At 36.7% G+C, this 19,238-nt stretch overlaps 2 protein-coding genes, 1 long non-coding RNA gene and 1 other non-coding gene across 6 annotated transcripts; all 4 read right to left on the bottom strand.

Annotated features, from left to right (window-relative positions):
* Positions 1-1,053: 1,053 nt before the first annotated feature.
* Positions 1,054-6,414, bottom strand: LOC132192181 (uncharacterized). 2 transcript variants are annotated; one of them, XR_015911400.1, is made up of 7 exons: positions 6,319-6,414; positions 5,818-5,950; positions 4,491-4,636; positions 2,807-3,579; positions 1,465-1,618; positions 1,250-1,386; positions 1,054-1,129 (listed from the first exon to the last, which is right to left on the bottom strand). It is a non-coding gene; the product is annotated as an uncharacterized LOC132192181 (transcript). The 2 variants fall into 2 exon arrangements; XR_015911401.1 differs by having other exon boundaries at positions 2,807-2,874.
* Positions 6,415-7,725: 1,311 nt separating this feature from the next.
* On the bottom strand, positions 7,726-11,424 carry LOC148587161 (uncharacterized). Its single transcript, XR_015911402.1, has 3 exons — positions 11,249-11,424; positions 10,854-11,176; positions 7,726-8,328 (listed from the first exon to the last, which is right to left on the bottom strand). It is a non-coding gene; the product is annotated as an uncharacterized LOC148587161 (long non-coding RNA).
* A 1,212-nt stretch (positions 11,425-12,636) lies between these two features.
* Positions 12,637-17,595, bottom strand: LOC148587159 (putative disease resistance protein At3g14460). 2 transcript variants are annotated; one of them, XM_088513096.1, is made up of 3 exons: positions 14,235-17,595; positions 13,608-13,808; positions 12,638-12,726 (listed from the first exon to the last, which is right to left on the bottom strand). In XM_088513096.1, the coding sequence occupies exon 1, from the start codon at positions 16,159-16,161 to the stop codon at positions 14,302-14,304; it is 1,860 nt and encodes a 619-aa protein (XP_088369222.1). In that variant the 5' UTR covers positions 16,162-17,595; the 3' UTR covers positions 12,638-12,726; positions 13,608-13,808; positions 14,235-14,301. The 2 variants fall into 2 exon arrangements, with proteins under 2 accessions (XP_088369223.1, XP_088369222.1); XM_088513097.1 differs by lacking the exon at positions 13,608-13,808 and having other exon boundaries at positions 12,637-12,726.
* LOC148587160 (putative disease resistance RPP13-like protein 1) lies at positions 16,213-17,589 on the bottom strand. The gene has a single exon (XM_088513098.1). It carries the CDS (start codon positions 17,587-17,589, stop codon positions 16,213-16,215), a length of 1,377 nt encoding a protein of 458 aa, XP_088369224.1.
* Positions 17,596-19,238: the final 1,643 nt, after the last annotated feature.

Genomic DNA, 19,238 nt, shown 5'->3' with positions numbered 1-19,238 from the left:
GGGCAAATGTCGGGCAGGTCTCGAGCGGGTCCCAGTCAAGTCCCGGGCAGTGCCCAACAGGGTCCCAAGCAAGTTTTAGGCGACTATCGGTCAAGTCCCTGGCGAGTCTCGGGAGCAGGTCTCAGTCAAGTCCTGGCGAGTCCTAAGTAGGTTCGGGCAGGTCCCGGTCAAGTCCCGGCTGGGTCTCGGGCAGGTCCGGTCGAGTCACGATCAAGTCCCGGCGAGGTCCCGAAACATTTATACCCATTTGGGAGCTCTCATAACATCTGCATAGAAGACATGGTTGTAAAAGGGAGCCATTAGGTTATTAAATTCACAGGCAAAAGAAACTTGAAACAAAATAAAGAAAAAAAAAAAGTATCATTGTCTAAGTGAATGTCAGCTTAGTCCATTCCAATAACGTGAGTCTTAAGATTTTTTTTTGGGGGGGGGGGGGGGGGGGGGGAATATGTAAATAGCTCAAACTCCATTTAACCCAGAGGCCAATCTCTTACCAAGGCTGCAAAACCAGTGTCAGGCTAGCTAGTGAATTCAAATGGTAAAATCAAAATTGACCTTGTAGAATGTTAATTTAATCAAGCATTGTGACTCTATGTAGCAATTACCCTTAAACCAGTTGGGTCTGGCACAATTAACAAGCCTATTTGAAGAAAGCTTGTTTAGAGCACCAGAACCAGCTTCCTTTAGATTTTCCTTAAATTTAAGGAACCAAACTACTTTTTATTTTCATATTCAAATAAACTTTACAATAGCTTCCATTATCCTTTCCCAATACCATTCAAATATTCTTTAAATATCATTTCAAACAAATGTAGGGGAAAGTGAGGAAAGAGAAAGCATTTAAATATTCTTTTAAATAAATGGTAGAGGAAAAAGAGAATGGAAAGATAAAGCTTTTTTATATTAAAATGATGTTAAAGGAAGCAAAAGTGCTACCCTAGATTTAAGGTAGCACTTTTAGTTTCATTGGTGTTCTCTTGGTTTAAGAAACACGAAGGGAGTTTGTTATAGGTGGTTTTCTAAGAATTTGCCTTATATTTAGGAAATGGAATGCTGCTTTTAGTGCTCTAAATTGATGAAGAGATCGGCATAACGACACAACTACAGTTTGTATTGCAGTCCAAATGATCTGCAAAAAACACACTGGAAATCCATTACATCACATATTCATTTATTTGGATGTGTCTTAACGATAAAAAAAAATAATAATAATAATAAATAAATAAAGGCAACGCCATTGATAACATACCAACAAGTCAACAGATAATGTCACCATCCAAATCCAGCTTCAATTTCTCATCTCAACAGTTCGATAATTGAAGGTATCAGAACTAGTACTAGCTTGCAATTGCTTTCGTGCTGGCTGTAATTAGACATCCTCCCATTCTGTTACCATAATCAAGTCATCCATCTTAACACAATCATACAATAGCCACAATAGAATCCTCTGCTGCCATTGATTACCTTTTCCCATGTAGCAGCTTTCAGGAGATCAGGTACTGAATGGTAATTTAGAACCTACACTTCCAACAAAAGAAAAAGAAACCGAAATGCCCATGATGTCGATTTGGCACAACAGTTTCACAAGGTCCATAGGTCTCCATTGAACTTTTAGTACCTACGCATCAAAAAATAGCTAAACGTCTGAATCAACTAAGAAATAACAACACATGCATAGTAAATTGAAACATAAGATCTACACACATGTGCATCAGATGATATCAATAGTTTATGCATGGTGCTTTTCACACATCCTGGCACAATAGTGCATCAATCCAAGTTTATGGTAGTGCTAATGCAGATTCCCATAAAATATTCAATGCAATTGCTATCCTAGTTTCAAATCAATTAGAAATGTTTTTTGATGCAAAAAAAACCATGCATTAAAAATATTAGATTAGGATTCATCAGCCTCCTAGTTCCAACTAACAGATCTTTACATGTAATACCATAGCTACATTCAACTCAATTTCAAAAAAGGAAGTACTTGGTTTATGCTTCAAATCAGGTTAGGCAAGATTGAAGTTAGAATGATTTGAATATGTATGAGCGACAGTAGAAAAATAAGGAACAAACATAGAAGTTGTGCAACAAAAATCAACTGAAGTATTGATCAAGTAACATGCTAGTCATCAAACAGGTATGCTGAATAACTGGGTGTATGAGATCAATCATTCAATTGTCTGTCTTCCTATTCTAACAAAATGTTAAAACTCAAGAAAATGGGGTATTTACAATGCAATTCTGCAAACTAGAGGGACATGAACTCACGACCTTACCCCCTACCATTTGAGTTAAAGCTCATTGGTGCAAAGTCTACATGCTCTAGTGAGATGGTCGAGAGAATAATTTTTAGCATTTCTATATATATATATATATATATATATATATATATATATATATATAGATATACTGTCATAGGCCAATTCACTCCAATCCAGCCCTGATTTAACTGAATTAAACTTATTTTTCATAAGTAATCGAAATATCATTAAAAATGCAAAGCACAACCCAATTATATTGATTTTACAATTATAATTTATATACTTCGGTTGTGCACTTCTAAAGGTTGTTATCAGAAATATTTTATTGAAGGAAAGGAATTAGTGTTAACTTTAAAAAGATGAAGGAAAGGAAGACAGAAAGGACGACATCGACAATATTGTAGTTTTGATATAAAGCAGCACACATCCACATGATAATAAGGCCGTTAATGGCCCTACCACCAAAAGAAAAAAACAGAACAAAACAAAATAAAAAGCAAACCAAACATGAAAGAAAGAGAAAAATTTCATAGGCATTGCACCTTAACAGGGATCACACAGCAGCCACAAGAAACTCCTTAGCTGCCAATGATTATCTTTTCCCATGTAGCTGCATTCAGGAGAAAAGGTATTGAATGGTAATTCAAAGTTTTGGCTTTGAAATTATTAAGGGTTTGATTATGTGTGAGCAACCAAAAGGAAAAAAAAAAAAAAAAAAAAAAAAAAAAAAAAAGGCAAACAAACAGAGCAAACCGAGAAGTGCCCACTAAAAATCAACTACAGGACATCTTGGTAAATCAAACACATATGCAGAATAGATAACTGGGGTCTGGGTATATGAGGCCAATTGTTGACTTACTTGTCTCGGACTTTCTATTCTAAAAAAAAGTTAAAATCTAAAAAAAAAAAATAGGACAATTTACAGTGCAACTACAAGTCTGCATGCTCTGTCTGTTTACATGATTTACCATCTATTGTACAAATGAAAACGGTCAAAAACAATGGCAGCTCTCAAATACTGTCCTAAATTTGTGATTTCCGTCAACAGAAAGAACACAAATCAACATTATCAATAAAAACAACCATCGACACTAAATTCACAACATAGAATTGCACCAGTGGAATACTAACATATTGTCTATACAGTAATTTACTATACTAAATCACTCATTTCAAGAGATCAAAAGCAAATTTGTCTGGAATGATGAGCATGTTCTGCTAATCCTGGTTCTCCTACTGCTGCTGAAAGTTTAGAAGCCTCCTGAAGAGCATGATGCTGGCTCAGGGCGATGAATTGCGTGGAACTCTATTCATTCTGTAAATAAATAAATACATGAATAAAAAGAAATTCGAAGTGTTCCTACATCCAATCCATATATATACTAGCTGTATGTATGTATGTATTGAAGAAATTAATAATGAAATGGGAAAATAAATAAATAGCAGAATAAAATAAATAACACAAAAGATTTTACGTGCTTCGGTCTGACTTATGTCCACAAGATAAAGTCTTAAGGGCTACATTATGCTTTTATTCAATGGATAATTTTACAATACAAATGGTACCTATTTATAGTGACGTGGAGAGAATACAAAATGATATGGTTGATAAAATCAACTCAGTATTGAATGTTTTTGATTTGATTTTATCAATTACAATCAATGCTAATATATTCTCATAATATCAAATCTCACACTATATATTTTAACATGTATGTGTGATTACTGAAAACTCTGTTGAAATAATAGAAAAAAAAATTTTATGAATTCCAAACAAGATGAAAAATACATTCATCAGTTACTTCAATTTGCTTATAGGGAATAGACAGACACAATTAAAATAAAATCTAATAATTGTAGTTTGTTAAAGTTAATTTCTTCAAAGTATCAAGGCACAAAGAATAGAAAAACAAATATTGTTAGTTTCCAAACATTTCAAAAAACATTTCCAAATGATCTAATGAGTGAACAATGAAAGAACAACATAATAAAAAACAGAGAGCAAGAGAAATCAATGCTAGTCAGAGAGAGATAATGGGAGAGGAAGTGAATATGGATTATAGATGTAAAACAGAATAGAGATAATGGGAGGCTCTCAATGCAAGAAAACAAGGTCTGGAATAACAACATTCATCAAGTCAGAAAATGGTCCCATCATCTCTTCCAAATGAAAATACTTGAAAGCACTGAATTCTATTTTGGCAATAGAACTACAGCAAAGTCAACCTCTGTTTCTATAGGATGAACTACAGCAACCCTTCCAGATGCCACCGCATTAGCATCCCACTCTAAAAGTTTTTTTTCCTTTTGGAACACATTCTTGGAATATCTACAGTACCACAGGGAACATTTCGAAGAGGCCAGAAATCACTCTGCAAATGGCCAAAATAACAAACATCATAAATGCAACTGAAGCAAAAGTTGAGAAGGTGCATAAGTATGAGACAATACACAAAATTGGAAATGCATTTCGCTTTACTAGATTCAGTTTATAGTTAATACATGAAAACCCATGGTCGTATAAACCAAATGGGATTGATGTTGTGCCTTCCCAACAATTACTTTCCAGACTCATTCATGACTTTAGGTATTGAATCAGAAACCCAAAGATACGTTAAAAGTGGAAGAAAAGTGGACAATAATGATTCTCTACTGAGTTCTTAATAATTTGTGGCGGTGACATGAGAGAGACTCAACTGCTCAGTTTTGGCATTGTGAAGAATTAACCGGTGGGCAGAGCATTCTGTTTTGAAGAAATACTTCACATACTGTCATGTGTTTACATATACTTTCATTTATTATTTATCCAATTATAATTTTCACCCATGTTATGGAGTGAGTACTTGGGAATGAAGACTTGAGAGTATGTGTAATACTCCTCTTCTGTTTTATCAAAGATAGGAATCAAAGAAACCTAAAACAGAGAGGATAAATATATTGATGAATTAGTATGTTGAAAATTTATGTTCCTAACTGTAAAAGCTGATATTGTACCGAAAATTGGGGACTCAGGCTATATTCAATCAATTCGTCATCAATCCATGTATGTTTGACGTGAGCAATCTTAGGCCATCCTTTTTTCCTCTTTTCCTCTTTTACATTGCCATTGTTTCTTCAACAAAGGACATTCCCATATCTGAAGAACAGATAGGGAGGCCAGCAACCCCTATTATGGCATGTAGAATAGATAGGGACTCCTTTAACTCTAGCACCAGCTATTCGAGACTCCTTTTAACTCCACACTTGATTTACATAGTGGTATCTAATTCCCATTGTTAATTAGCAAAACCAAAGAACCAGAAATCATATCCAAAAACATTCACTAATTTCTTCCAACCAACCTTTCTTTCAAGTAGCTTCAGGCCTACATATAGTTGAAATTGTATCTATTGCTAGATCTAAAGCCAATTCAAAGGTTACAAAGTAGAATAAGAGTAGATTAAAGAATTAATTATATTCCAGGATATGTCATAAGCAAAGATTTCTCTATCCTTGAAATGCACTTATGAAACACGGGAGAAACCATGATTATTACTTATGGGGTTCACCATACCTCAAAGCTCGCAAAAGCTTTTGAAAGTTGATGACAATGGCGATGATGATCCACTATATATATCCTTGTAAGTACCAAACCCAACTCCTTCCCTCCGTTGGACAAGAGGATCAGTTGCCGACATCACATGTACCTGCAACATATACACACTAATTTCAATACCCAAAAGGTGAAGCAAAGGGCAAGTAGAGATTCCACCTATTTGTGTGCTCAAAAAACAGATGGAAAGAAAACAAACAGCACCCTAGAAATGAATGTTAATACACTGTCTGGTTCCCTAAGGCATCGAAATTTCTCTCAAGTTCAACACTTTGTCAAATCTTAAGTAACGTTTGTAAAATTTAAAGAAATGCTCTGTTTGGTACTTGTAAAAACATTTCAAATAAAAAATAAAAAGCCTTAGATTTGAATTTTGACTTGTGCCATCTTATTAGAAAGCAAAGAAATCAATCAAACTGTGTGTGTGTGTGTGTGAGAGAGAGAGAGAGAGAGAGAGAGTACTTCTTTTGAATCGACAATTGAGGTGTTCGACAAAGGCGGCTCGTGCAGAGTCATCATAATGAAATTTTGGGACTCTTGCTAGACTTTTAGCTTATTCAATCAATTTGCGACCAATCAATTTCTGTTCAACGTGAGCAATCTTGTGCCATTCTTTTCCTTTTTTACTTTGCCACTCTTTCTTCAACAAAGGACATTCCCAAATACATAAAATAGAAAGAGAGGGAGGCAGCCCCGATTCAGGCATGTACTTGAGCTTAGGGCTGTTACTGATCCACAATGTTTCAAGAGCACTAAGGTGTTGAAGCCCCTTCTTGTCTAAAGATTTCAAATTTAGAAAGTCCCATATGAAAAGAGACGTTAGACTGGTGGGCAGCAACTGTGCCTCTGGGAAGGACTCTGCTTCTTCATATTTTCCACCGATTGACAAATTTCTAAGAAAATGCAGTTTTTGCAAACCCCTTCATCGTAAATGATGTAAGGTTGGGGGCACACAATCCTCCTGGATTTCTAATGTAGAGGGAAATCCATTTTCATGGATTTCTAATTCTCGAAGACAACAATTAGATTCCATCACTCCCTTCAGTAGGGACCGTAGTGCATGAAATCCATTAATGACGAGCTTGGGCAGTCCTTAATATAAAGCTCTTTAAGTTTAGGAAAAGCTCCCGCTTCACACCATTTTCGTCACCAAAAGAAATCCATTCCTCCCACTTCAACAGATGCTCAAAGCTAAGAACTTTAAGAGCACCAAATGGCTTAACTGAAGAAGAACCACTGCTACAAAACTCATTACCCGCTATAACAACTTCATCAAACCCAACAATATAAAGGTGATTGACCATTTGGCCGGTAACGTCAAGAAATGTGCATCTACCATTCCTGCCCCTGGCAATGCGATCAACTTTCTTCTTTTTTCCAGCCTAACAAACTTGACTTCCACTACACATAAACATGGACGCCTCTGTGTAGAATGGCCTTCTCTTTAGAAAATGAAAAGATATGGAAAGCGACTAGAAAAAAACTTGATAGATAGCAGCAAACCACAGTTTTATCACAAGAAACTAGTAAATCACAAAACATATATCAAGGAGTTATCACTGGAAGGCCCTAAGTTTCAATTACATAAAGAATTAAAGAAAGAAACTGAACTGGAAAGCTAATACAACCTATTTCTTGTCAAATTTCAAAATTCCTTTCCAGAATGTCTTACATGATAATATTCTGATCCTTAAATTAGAATAACTAGTCTAATTACATGATAAATGCGGCACATGCTAAGTACTCAACTCAGCTAGAGAGAAAGAAAAAAAAAAGTACTCAACTCAGCTCAAATCAACTCAATTCAACCTTAATCAAAAGTAAACTGCAAGAAAAAAGCCATATAAATATTTAATAATTTACCCGGGACCAACTTAACTGTCACCACAAATGATTAAAAAATGTATGGTTTATTGTAATCTGCAGGTATTTACCAAAACACCAAAACAATTGCATATAAAATGAGTAAGGAATGGTTAAAAATGAATACATTCCTCACTTCATACCAAAACACCAACTCAATCGAATTAATCTTATCTAAACGCATATCCAAGCAATGAAACTCATTAATAGCAAATGCCAAAAGCCAATCACATTCTCATATAACCATGAAACATAACAGGAAATGCCTCAGATTCTCCAGCAAATAAACCAGGGGAACCGTCTTCCAAAGTCAAAAACATCTGAACACCCATTTATAAGAAAAACTAAAAAAGAATTCAGTGCCTGGAAAAGAGTTACAATATTGGTTCTTAAGTCCCCACAAAGACTTAATTACCTCCTATTTCCACCAGCCCCACCCGGACCACGACCAAATGTCTGGGCAGAAACCACAGGCTGTAGCTCAGCTTCAACAACCCCAGCCAAGGGCAGCAAGCATGCCGATGGTTTCCTTATCAACCTTAATTTCCTCAATCTTAGTAGCAGACTCATCTGGTACGTACACGACCCATTTCAGAGAATTAGCAGTTCCTGCAAGGAGACAGGCAATGATTGAAGATACAATCAACTCTTTGAACCATTTAGAACAGAACTATCAACTCATAGGATCATAACAAACAAATAGTTCATAAAATGATTGTAACTATTTTACAATCAATGAGAGCCATATACCTATTTTACTTCAATTATAATTCAAACTCTTTCATATCATCAATTTGTCACCTACATACTCTCTCAGTAGTCAAACAGAACAACTCATTAGGCACGATTCACTTCTTTCTTTTCACAGTTAACATTTTTACTATGACCAAGCAATTTTACAGTTAACATCAAAATCTTTGCTTGTTTGCCCAATAAATGTAGAAACGATAAGAAAAAAAAAAAAATCAAGGATCTTAGATCCATCACCAACAACCAAAATCTCCATGTTCTGACAGTACATCAAAGATATTACCAGAAGCAAAGACATGCCAGGTTCTCTAGAGGGTGTAATATGTTCCCTTAACATCAAAAGTTCAGGTGACACCTCATTAATCCCAAAAGTGTAAGAGAATCCATTACTGCTGTGAAGATCCTCAACTAGTTTAAATTTCAGTATATTTCTCTACAAGCTTAGATAAAGATGCACTGAATCACTTTTTTCAAATGGCCTAGGCAAAGACAATAGCCTTTTCCATCAAATCCAATAACTTCATGGTTAAAAAGAAGCATAAATAGATTGTACTATATCCAATAACTTCATGATCAACACATATGTTATAGTTTGTATGAACGGTTTAAACACAAAAGGCGGAGGCTATTATATTATTCAACTTATGTTAACCTAATACAAGCATCCTATTATATAGGATTAGGGAAATACCATAGAGACTAAAATACCCCCAAAACCCTAATGACTCAAACCCTAATTCTTCTAACACTCCCCCTCAAGCTGGAGCATATACATCATATGAATCCAGCTTGGAATATACAAGCAAACGAAAAACAACTAGAAAACATATTCTAACACTCCCCCTCAAGTTGGAACTGCTTGGACCACACAAGTTAATTAAATAAAACTTCAACGCCGGTCGAAAACTCGTTGGTAACTTGAACAACCATTTGATCGGTTCTCGCCGAAAAACACCAAGGCCGGTCGGATGCAACGATCACTTGATCGGTTCTCGCCGGAGAATCCAAGGCTGGTCGGATACATCGATCTTGGGATTGGTTCTCGCCGAAAAACACCAAGGCCGGTCGGATGCATCGATCACTTGATCGGTTCTCGCCGGATAATCCAAGGCCGGTCGGATACATCAATCACAAACAACAAACAAACAACAAATTTTCACATGATTAACCAACAAGATTCGCCGAAAAACAGATATTGGAAAAACAAAAAACTTTGCCGGAGCTTCGCTGGACATACGCCGGAACTTCGTCGGGGCTTCAAAACTGGCCGGAAACACACAGAACAGGCTGGCAATACCTAAAAACAGAAGAAAAACACTGAAAAACAGAACAGAAACAGTCACTGGAGGCTCGCCGGACCATTGCCGGAGTATTGCCGGAACTTGCCGGAGAAGACAGAACACTCCGGCCACTTCAAAAACAGCAACTACAGAATCAATAGAGGGCCACACAGTAACGTTTCAACACCAAAAGCATCAAATCGTCGGAATATTTTTTTTTTCCCGATGGCCGCTGCAACTTTTCCGGCCACCACAGAACACTCCGGCCGCTTCAAACGAGACAGAAAACCACCGCAGAACCATCCGGCCAGCATCACAGAACATCAAAAACAAACAAAATATATATATATTTTTTTCTCACCGGAAGGAGTTCCGGTCACCATAAAACAAGAACAAAACAGCTCTACGGAACTCTTTGGAGCTCTTTGAAGGTACTGCCCGTGTAGGTTAGCCCACACGGGCAGTGCTGCCACCAAGAAGAAAATTAAACTACCAAAGAATCAAAACAAGCTCTGATACCATGTTATAGTTTTGATATTTCCCTAATCCTATATAATAGGATGCTTGTTGTTGAAATATATATATAGCTTTGATACCATGTTGGAAATGGGTCTTGGGCCTAACTCAACCCAAAAGCTAGCTCAAGAGTTGAGGTTTCCCCTCAACTTATAAATGGCCCATCTCCTTAATACCCAGGCAATGTGGGACTTCCAACACGCCCCCTCACGTGTGGCGGGAGGACATCCAAGCCAACACGTGCGACAATGGGTGACGGTGGGCCACAGCCAATTAATTGGGCTAGGCTCTGATACCATGTTATAGTTTGTATGAACGGTTTAAACACAAAAGGCGGAGGCTATTATATTATTCAACTTAAGTTAACCTAATACAAGCATCCTATTATATAGGATTAGGGAAATACCATAGAGACTAAAATACCCCCAAAACCCTAATGACTCAAACCCTAATTCTTCTAACAACATACATAAGTTTTGTTTGGCTTGTGAGTTTCTATGCCACAGCACAGAAGCCCAGATCAGGTCTAAAGTTCATATCCTTATAGAAAAAAAAATGAAGCTCCTCAAGGTTGATATTTGAACTAACTTTAGGTAAGGTGAAGGGCTCATCTTAAAGTATCGATCCCACATGCTTTCCCACAAGATGCACTGCCAATGCGAAAAATAACTAAAAGCACCAGCCATTTTATTTGCAGATATGCACTTGTAATCACCAACAATAAAAGCACATTGGACACCACCCTCAAATGCTGGGTGATCAAGACTCTGCTCAAAGCAAATGGGTTCTCATTGCAATTGTTTTGAGCCCCCGATAACAAGGTTGACAAGAGAGCTTGCCAAAGATGTATCAGTCCATTTTGCCAATTGACTGACCAAACCGTCTTCAGTGCCTAAGTTGTGCGCATAAACCTGGCAAAAAGGACAAAATGATCAATAAAGTTGATCATAAGAGCAGAAAGAGACATTGAGCAATCAATATACCTCTGAAACACCAACTGGAACACATGCACGAGAAGTGCTTGCCCCCCAAAGTTAAAAAAGACACACCAACAGGACATTTATACCATTTGGGAGCTCTCATAACATCCGCATAGGAGACATGGTTGTAAAAGGGAGCCATTAGGTTACTAAATTCACAGGCAAAAGAAACTTGAAACAAAATAAAGAAAAAAAAAAAAAAAAAAGTATCACTGTCTAAGTGTATGTCAGCTTAGTCCATTCCAATAATGTGAGTCTTAAGATTTTTTTTTTGGGGGGGGAATATGTAAATAGCTCACACTCCATTTAGCCCAGAGGCCAATCTCTTACCAAGGCTGCAAAACCAGTGTCAGGCTAGCTAGTGAACTCAAATGGCAAAATCAAAATTGACCTAGTAGAATGTTAATTTAATCAAGCATTGTGACTCTATGTATCAATTACCCTTAAACCAGTTGGGTCTGGCACAATTAACAAGCCTATTTGAAGATAACTTGTTTAGAGCACTAGAACCAGCGTCCTTTAGATTTTCCTTAAATTTAGGGAACCAAACTACTTTTACTTACATATTCAAATAAACTTTACAATAGCTTCCATTATCCTTTCCCAATACCATTCAAATATTCTTTAAATATCCTTTCAAACAAATGTAGGGGAAAGTGAGAGGAAAGAGAAAGCATTTAAATATTCTTTCAAATAAATGGTAGAGGAAAAAGAGAGGGGAAAGATAAAGCTTTTTTATATTAAAATAATGTTAAAGGAAGCAAAAGTGCTACCCTAGATTTAAGGTAGCACTTTTAGTTCCATTGGTGTTCTCTTGGTTTAAGAAACACGAAGGGAGTCTATTGTAAGTGGTTTTCTAGGAGTTTGCCCTACATTTAGGAAATGGAATGAGATTTAGGGAAGCTGCTTCTAGTGCTCTAAATTGATGAAGAGATCGGCATAACGACACAACTACAGTTTGTATTGCAGTCCAAATTATCTGCAAAAAACACACTGGAAATCCATTACATCAGATATTCATTTATTTGGATGTGTCTTAACGATAAAAAAAAAAAAAAAAAAGAAAAAGAAAATTAAATAAATAAATAAAGGCAACGCCATTGATAACATACCAGCAAGTCAACAGATAACGTCACCATCCAAATCCAGCTTCAATTTCTCATCTCAACAGTTCAATAATTGAAGGTATCAGAACTAGTACTAGCTTGCAATTGCTTTAGTGCTGGCTGTAATTAGACATCCTCCCATTCTGTTACCATAATCAAGTCATCCACCTTAACACAATCATACAATAGCCACAATAAAATCCTCTGCTGCCATTGATTACCTTTTCTCATGTAGCAGCTTTCAGGAGATCAGGTACTGAATGGTAATTTAGAACCTACACTTCCAACAAAAGAAAAAGAAACTGAAATGCCCATGATGTCGATTTGGCACAACAGTTTCACAAGGTCCATAGGTCTCCATTGAACTTTTAGTACCTACGCATCAAAAAATAGCTAAACATCTGAATCAACTAAGAAATAACAACACATGCATAGTAAATTGAAACATAAGATCTACGCACATGTGCATCAGATGATATCAATAGTCTATGCATGGTGCTTTTCACACATCCTGGCACAATAGTGCATCAATCCAAGTTTATGGTAGTACTAATGCAGATTCCCATAAAATATTCAATGCAATTGCTATCCTAGTTTCAAATCAATTAGAAATGTTTTTTGATGCAAATAAAACCATGCATTAAAAATATTAGATTAGGATTCATCAGCCTCCTAGTTCCAACTAACAGATCTTTACATGTAATAAAATAGCTACATTCAACTTAATTCCAAAAAAGGAAGTACTAGGTTTATGCTTCAGATCAGGTTAGGCAAGATTGAAGTTAGAATGATTTGAATATGTATGAGCAACAATAGAAAAATAAGGAACAAACCTAGAAGTTGTGCAACAAAAATCAACTGAAGTATTGATCAAATAACAAGCTAGTCATCAAACAGGTATGCTGAATAACTGGGTGTATGAGATCAATCATTCAATTGTCTGTCTTCCTATTCTAACAAAATGTTAAAACTCAAGAAAATGGGGTATTTACAATGCAATTCCGCAAACTAGAGGGACATGAACTCACGACCTTACCCCCTACCATTTGAGTTAAAGCTCATTGGTGCAAAGTCCACATGCTCTAGCGACAAATTCAAAACATAACTCCTTTGAAGGGAAAAACCCCCAATGGGAGTGAGTAAAATGGAGATTAATAGAAACAAAAATCATGGGGAAAAACATTGCTGATTCAAAGCATCCCCAATTTTATATGGATTTCTCAATCATTTTGGCATTTGCTTGAGAGAGACTCAACTGCTTATGTCGAGAATGGTGAAGCAAATGAAGAAGTAACAAGTGGGCAAAGCATTCTGCTTTATCAAACACCAAAAGCTCCAATTCAAACAAATCCAGCCTTGATTTAACTGAATGACCACGACCCATTATCCTTGTTAGCACCAAGCCCAACTCCTTACCTCCATTGGGAAAGAGGATCGATTGCCCACATCATATGTACCTATAATATATACACACTAATTTCAATACCCAAAAGGCCAATTAAAAGCCAAGTGAAGAATCTCCTTTGGGTGCCCAGAAAACATATGAAAAGAAAAGACAACACCTAGAGATAAATGTTAATAGGCTGTTTGGTTGCCCAAAGCATTGAATTTTGCACTCCAAATGCAATGCTATTGGTGCTCCATTCCCTTCATTAAGTTCGACACTTTGTCAAATCTTAACATTGAGAATCATTATTTCAGGTATTTTTGTTCTGAAAAAATTTATGGAAAGTTTCTAAAATTTGAAGTAATGCCTGTTTGGTACTTGTAAAAACATTTAAAATAAAAAGTAAAAAGCCTCACTTTTGAATTTTGATTTGTGCCATTCTATTAAAAAGCAAAGCAATCAATCTTACAGAGAGAGAGAGAGAAAGAGAGAGTACTTGTTTTCAATTGACATTTGAGGGGTGCGACAAAGGCTGCTTGGGGAACTCTTGCTAGACTTTTAGCTTATTCAATCAATTCCCAACCAATCAATATCTGTTCGACGTCAGCAATCTTGCGCCATTCTTTTCCTTTTTTACTTTGCCACTTTTTCTTCAACAAAGGACAGTTGGAGATTTGTAGAATAGAAAGGGTGGTAGGCAACCCCTGTTCTGGCATGTACTTGAGCTTAGGGCAGTTCTTGATCTCCAGGTTTTCAAGGGCAGTGAGCCGTTGAAGCCCGTTCTTGTACAAATATTTCAAATTTGGAAAGTAAGAGATAGAAAGAGAGGTCAGACTAGTGGGCAACAATTGCGCCTCTGGGAAGGACACCACATCTTCAGATTTGCCACCTATGGACAACTTTCTAAGAAAGGGGAGGGTCTGCAAACCCCATCCCATCCGACTCTCAATGAGTTTGTCACAGCCATTGAAGTGAATTGATTTCAAACAGGAAGGCAAGCCCCCTTCAGGAATTGAATCAACTCCTGGACAATTACTTATATGTAATTCCTGAAGAGATGGAAGGAGTAGTTGCATTTTCTCAGGAAGTGATCTCAGACTCCCACAACTCATCACCGCAAACGACGTAAGGCTGGGGGCACGTAATCCTCCTTTTGGAAAAGATACAAAATTTGGGCAAGAATATACTAATATATGCAAGGCCACTAAATTTTGTTCGCAATGTTCCGGAACTATAAGAGATTCAAGATTGCTACACTTCAAGATTTCGATGTGATTAAGCATTGGGAATAGATCTAATCGAAAGGACTTGAAAGAATCACAATTAGACAACACCAATTTTTCAATGGATGAATAGTCAAGGTTTGTTGGGAGCTCTAACTTCGTACATCTATTGACGTAGAGGGTCTTTAATGTAGAGGGAAGACCATCCTTAGGAAGGGACACAAGTGAAGAACAAACACTGATCTGAAGAGTTTTTAATGTAGAGGGAAGGCCATCCTTTGGAAGGGACATAAGTGAAGAACACTCAACGATCACCAACTCTTGAAGACCACCGTTGGAGTCTATCATTCCTTCTGGGAGGGACTCTAGTGCATTAAATCCTTCAATTTTGAGCTTCTGCATTCCAGTTGGCAATTCCTTTAACAACATCTCATTACAATAGCTTAGCTCCAATTCACGAATAGCAGGAGTCCTTGGGAGTGGAGCCACCAGCTGCGGACATCCACAAATCTCAAGTTTGGCTAAAGAAGGAAGATGGATGGGCAACACTCCTGTTAGCTTAGGACATTTATGAATATAAAGCTCTTCAAGTTGAGGAAGAGCTCCACCTCCATTTTCGTCATCAAAAGAAATCCATTCCTCCCACTTCATCATATGCTCAAACCTAAGAACTTTAAGGGCACCAAATGGCTTAACTGAAGAAGAATCGCTACCACAAAACTCACGACCCACTGTAACAACTTCATCAAATCCAACAATAGAGAGGTTCTGCAGAGAGTGGAGTTGCCCAAGTGGTGGCAAGCTACTGCAATATTTACAGATTTGCAAATGAAGAGATGCTAGTTTAGAGAATGAAGAGTGCCCTACCCAATCTGAAAAACTTATTCCACCATAGTATTTGATAGTAAGGCTTTTCAGATTTGAATGGGGTCGGAGACTATCAAGTACACTTCTCTGACTTTCTGCAAAATTTGTATGAACTTCCCATTCCAATACCAGCTCTTCGAGGTACTTTTTATCCCTCAAGCTTGCATCCAAAGTCTCAGTAGGAGATTCAACATTTTGGAGCCCCGAAATAGAAAGTGATCCCCGAAGATTTGCAAGTTTCCCTAACTCTTCGATGCAAGACCCACTACGATTATTGACAACAAATTTTGTCAACGTTTGGAGGCATTTTAATCTACCGAGTTCTATTGGCATCTCTTTTATTCCAGTTTCGGTAATATCAAGATGACGCAAATTAACGAGTTTTCACAAATCTCTTGGCAACCCAACAAGATATTCACAATGTGCTAATCTCAATGTTTGCAAATTGCACAACTTACATATGGAATCGGGCAATTTTTCAATACTAGTGGAAGAGAGATCCAAGAAACGTAGATATTTAAATTTGCCAATTGAATCAGGCAATTCAGTAATGTTCCCATAGTTCGACAGAGAAAGCACCCGCAAGCATCTTAGTGTTGGCAATAAATCATGTACTACTTTTCTAGTCAAGTGGTAGTAACTGAACATATTTAAATGTAGAAAAGTGCGCAACCTCTTAGCCTTGTAAAGGGTCTTAAACTTCTTCAAGCTATGAAAATATTGTTTGGAAAAATAGGACAAGTGGCGAGTACTGTTTACAATCTCGCAAGAACAATCACCCTCCAACCTTAAAATAAATTGTTTAGATATAGATTTTGCTAAATCGCTCACAAGATCATGCATTACAAAACATGACTTGTCGTCACTTGATTTTTGGAATAATGATCTTGATTCTAGAGTGAGGAAATACTCATTGCCAACTTCTTCCATTGTTTTGTTTTTGGGTTGCGGTAGGAAACCTTCTGCCATCCATAATAAGATTAATTGATCTTTTTTGAAAGCATAATCCTTTGGAAATATTGAACAATAAGCAAAGCATCGCTTTAGATGTGAAGGGAGATATTTGTAACTTAATCTTAGAGCTGGAAAAAAACGCATATTATCCCTCGGCAAATCCCATAATTCACTCTTCAATATCTTATCCCATTCATCAACATCCGGTTTAGATCTTAATAGATCACCAATTGTCTTGACTGCTAATGGATGGCCGCTGCACTTTTCCATGATTTTTCTACCTATTACTTCAAACTCTCCATGTTCATTAGAGTTGTTATCAAGGAATGCATGTTTTGCAAATAGTGACCAACAATCTTCTTTTGGTAACTCCTTTAGATGATAAGACATTGCACTAGCAACTAATGCAACACTATTATTACGTGTTGTTACAATGACCTTACTTCCTTTAGCCCCTGATTTGAAGGGTTTACACAATGCCTCCCAGTGATCATAATTCTCATTCCAAACATTATCTAAAACAAGTAGAAACTTCTTTCCCATTAAACTTTCCTTTAGTCTGAGTTGAAGCTGATTTAGATCCGTGATATAACAAGGTGCCAAAGTTACTGCCTCCAGAATTGTTTTTGTTACCTTGAACACGTCAAATTCTTCAGGAACACAAACCCATGCTTCAAGGTTAAAGTACTTATTCACCTGGTTGTCATTGTATACAAGTTGAGCAAGGGTAGTCTTCCCAATCCCCCCCATACCGACTATGACAATCACACCTATCTCATTACCACGTGCATCATCTGAGAGCAACATTTTAATGATTGCCTCCTTGTCATCACTCCTACCACAAATATCAGATTCTTCAACCAAAGAAGTGGTGGGCAATCTTTCAGCTAATTTCCCTCCAACACCTTCTCTGAGACCTATAAGATCCTTTTGTTGTGCTAGAGATTCTAGTCTGCCAAGTACCTCTTTTATTTTTCTTTCTATTTTCTTGACAAAAAAAAGAGAAGTAGAAAAGGACTTTCGTACCTTACTTGCAGTGGTTTGAAATTGAGCATCCAAATCACTTCGCAAGGCTTGAGTAGCAATCTCATCCAACACATGCTCTGCATCATAGACTGCATCTTTTAGCTCATCAAGCCACTTCTCCACGACAGGCTTTGTAACTTGCAATTCTTCAGCGTCTTCAAGCACTGCAACGAGGGTAAGGAATGTTGTCTCCAACTTCTTTAGGAGCCCATCGGAGAGTTTTCGTTGTAGAAAGAAGTCAACAAACTCCCCAGATGTCATTCTTTCGAAAAACACTTGGAGAAAGGGAGAAAGAAATACAGTTGCGACCTCAGCCATGTTTTCTTGTTTGGAAATCAAAGGAATTGAAGGAAGGCGAAGAGTAAGCAAAATCAGATAGATAATGTTTTGCTTTGACAAGGAAGAAGTGGACTTGTATCCATCGTACAGGGAGGAAAGGCCTATTGCAGTACCCATGTGACGTTATATCCGGGGATTCCTTGACGTAGGTCTTAAAATTATCATTTAACTTGTGATTGATCATTATTAATTAAATTTTGATCAAATAGTAATTTTAAAAGTTACTTTATTTGTTAAAGAATATAAAAGTGACACAAGAAAGACTAATAAAATTACTCCAAATGATATGTCACCATCTTATAAAATTTATTATTTTAAAAAATATGTTATCTACTCATAAAACTGTAACACATCATTTAAAAACCAACTTAAAAAAAAAAAAATACTGTCCCACGATTATTTGGTCGCAGTTATTACTGTTCTTCCCCTGACTCTGAGGCTTGAACAAGATAATGATTTAACGTCGACTTGCACAATTATTGATGGAGGATTTGTCGGTTGAGCACTTGTAAGGCAATGCCCATGAAATTTCTCTCTTTCTTTCATGTTTGGTTTGCTCTTTGTTTGTTTGCTTTCTCTTTTTCTTTCGGTGGTAGGCCATTAACGGCTTTATATATATATTAAGCAAATAAGGGAAAAGGGAAAAGGAAATTACAAGGAGGGTGGCCACAACAAACAACAGCCCAAATCAAACCAAATTGCAAAGCAGAAACAAGAGAAATGAAAACGAAAACCAAGGAGGGTGGCCGCTTTATATCAAAACTTGCAATCAATTATATGTTTCTTGTATTTGAATTAATAGTTTGAGATTGATTGTTTTTGAATGGTTGAAGTTTTAAAGATCGACAAATGTGGCGTGGAGTCCACCACATTCAATCCACAATTATTTTCTTTTAGACGGGTAGGTCCAACACTGTTTCCTGTATGATCATCATTATAACCTACTTGTTTTGTACGTGTAAAAGCAAAATATATCTTCCTTTTTTTAAAAAAAAAAAAAGGCAAAATATAACTTGCAATATGTTTCTTGTATTTGAATTTTTTTTTTTTTTATATTAAATATATTAATATTTTTTTATTAAGACTCCGTT

The sequence above is a fragment of the Corylus avellana genome, chromosome 2 (genome assembly GCF_965113065.1).
Source record: "Corylus avellana chromosome 2, dhCorAvel1.hap1.2, whole genome shotgun sequence".
Classification (NCBI taxonomy): domain Eukaryota; kingdom Viridiplantae; phylum Streptophyta; class Magnoliopsida; order Fagales; family Betulaceae; genus Corylus; species Corylus avellana.
The sequence above is the reverse complement of the archived record's forward strand: the minus strand, read 5'-3'. Positions and strand labels throughout refer to the sequence as shown.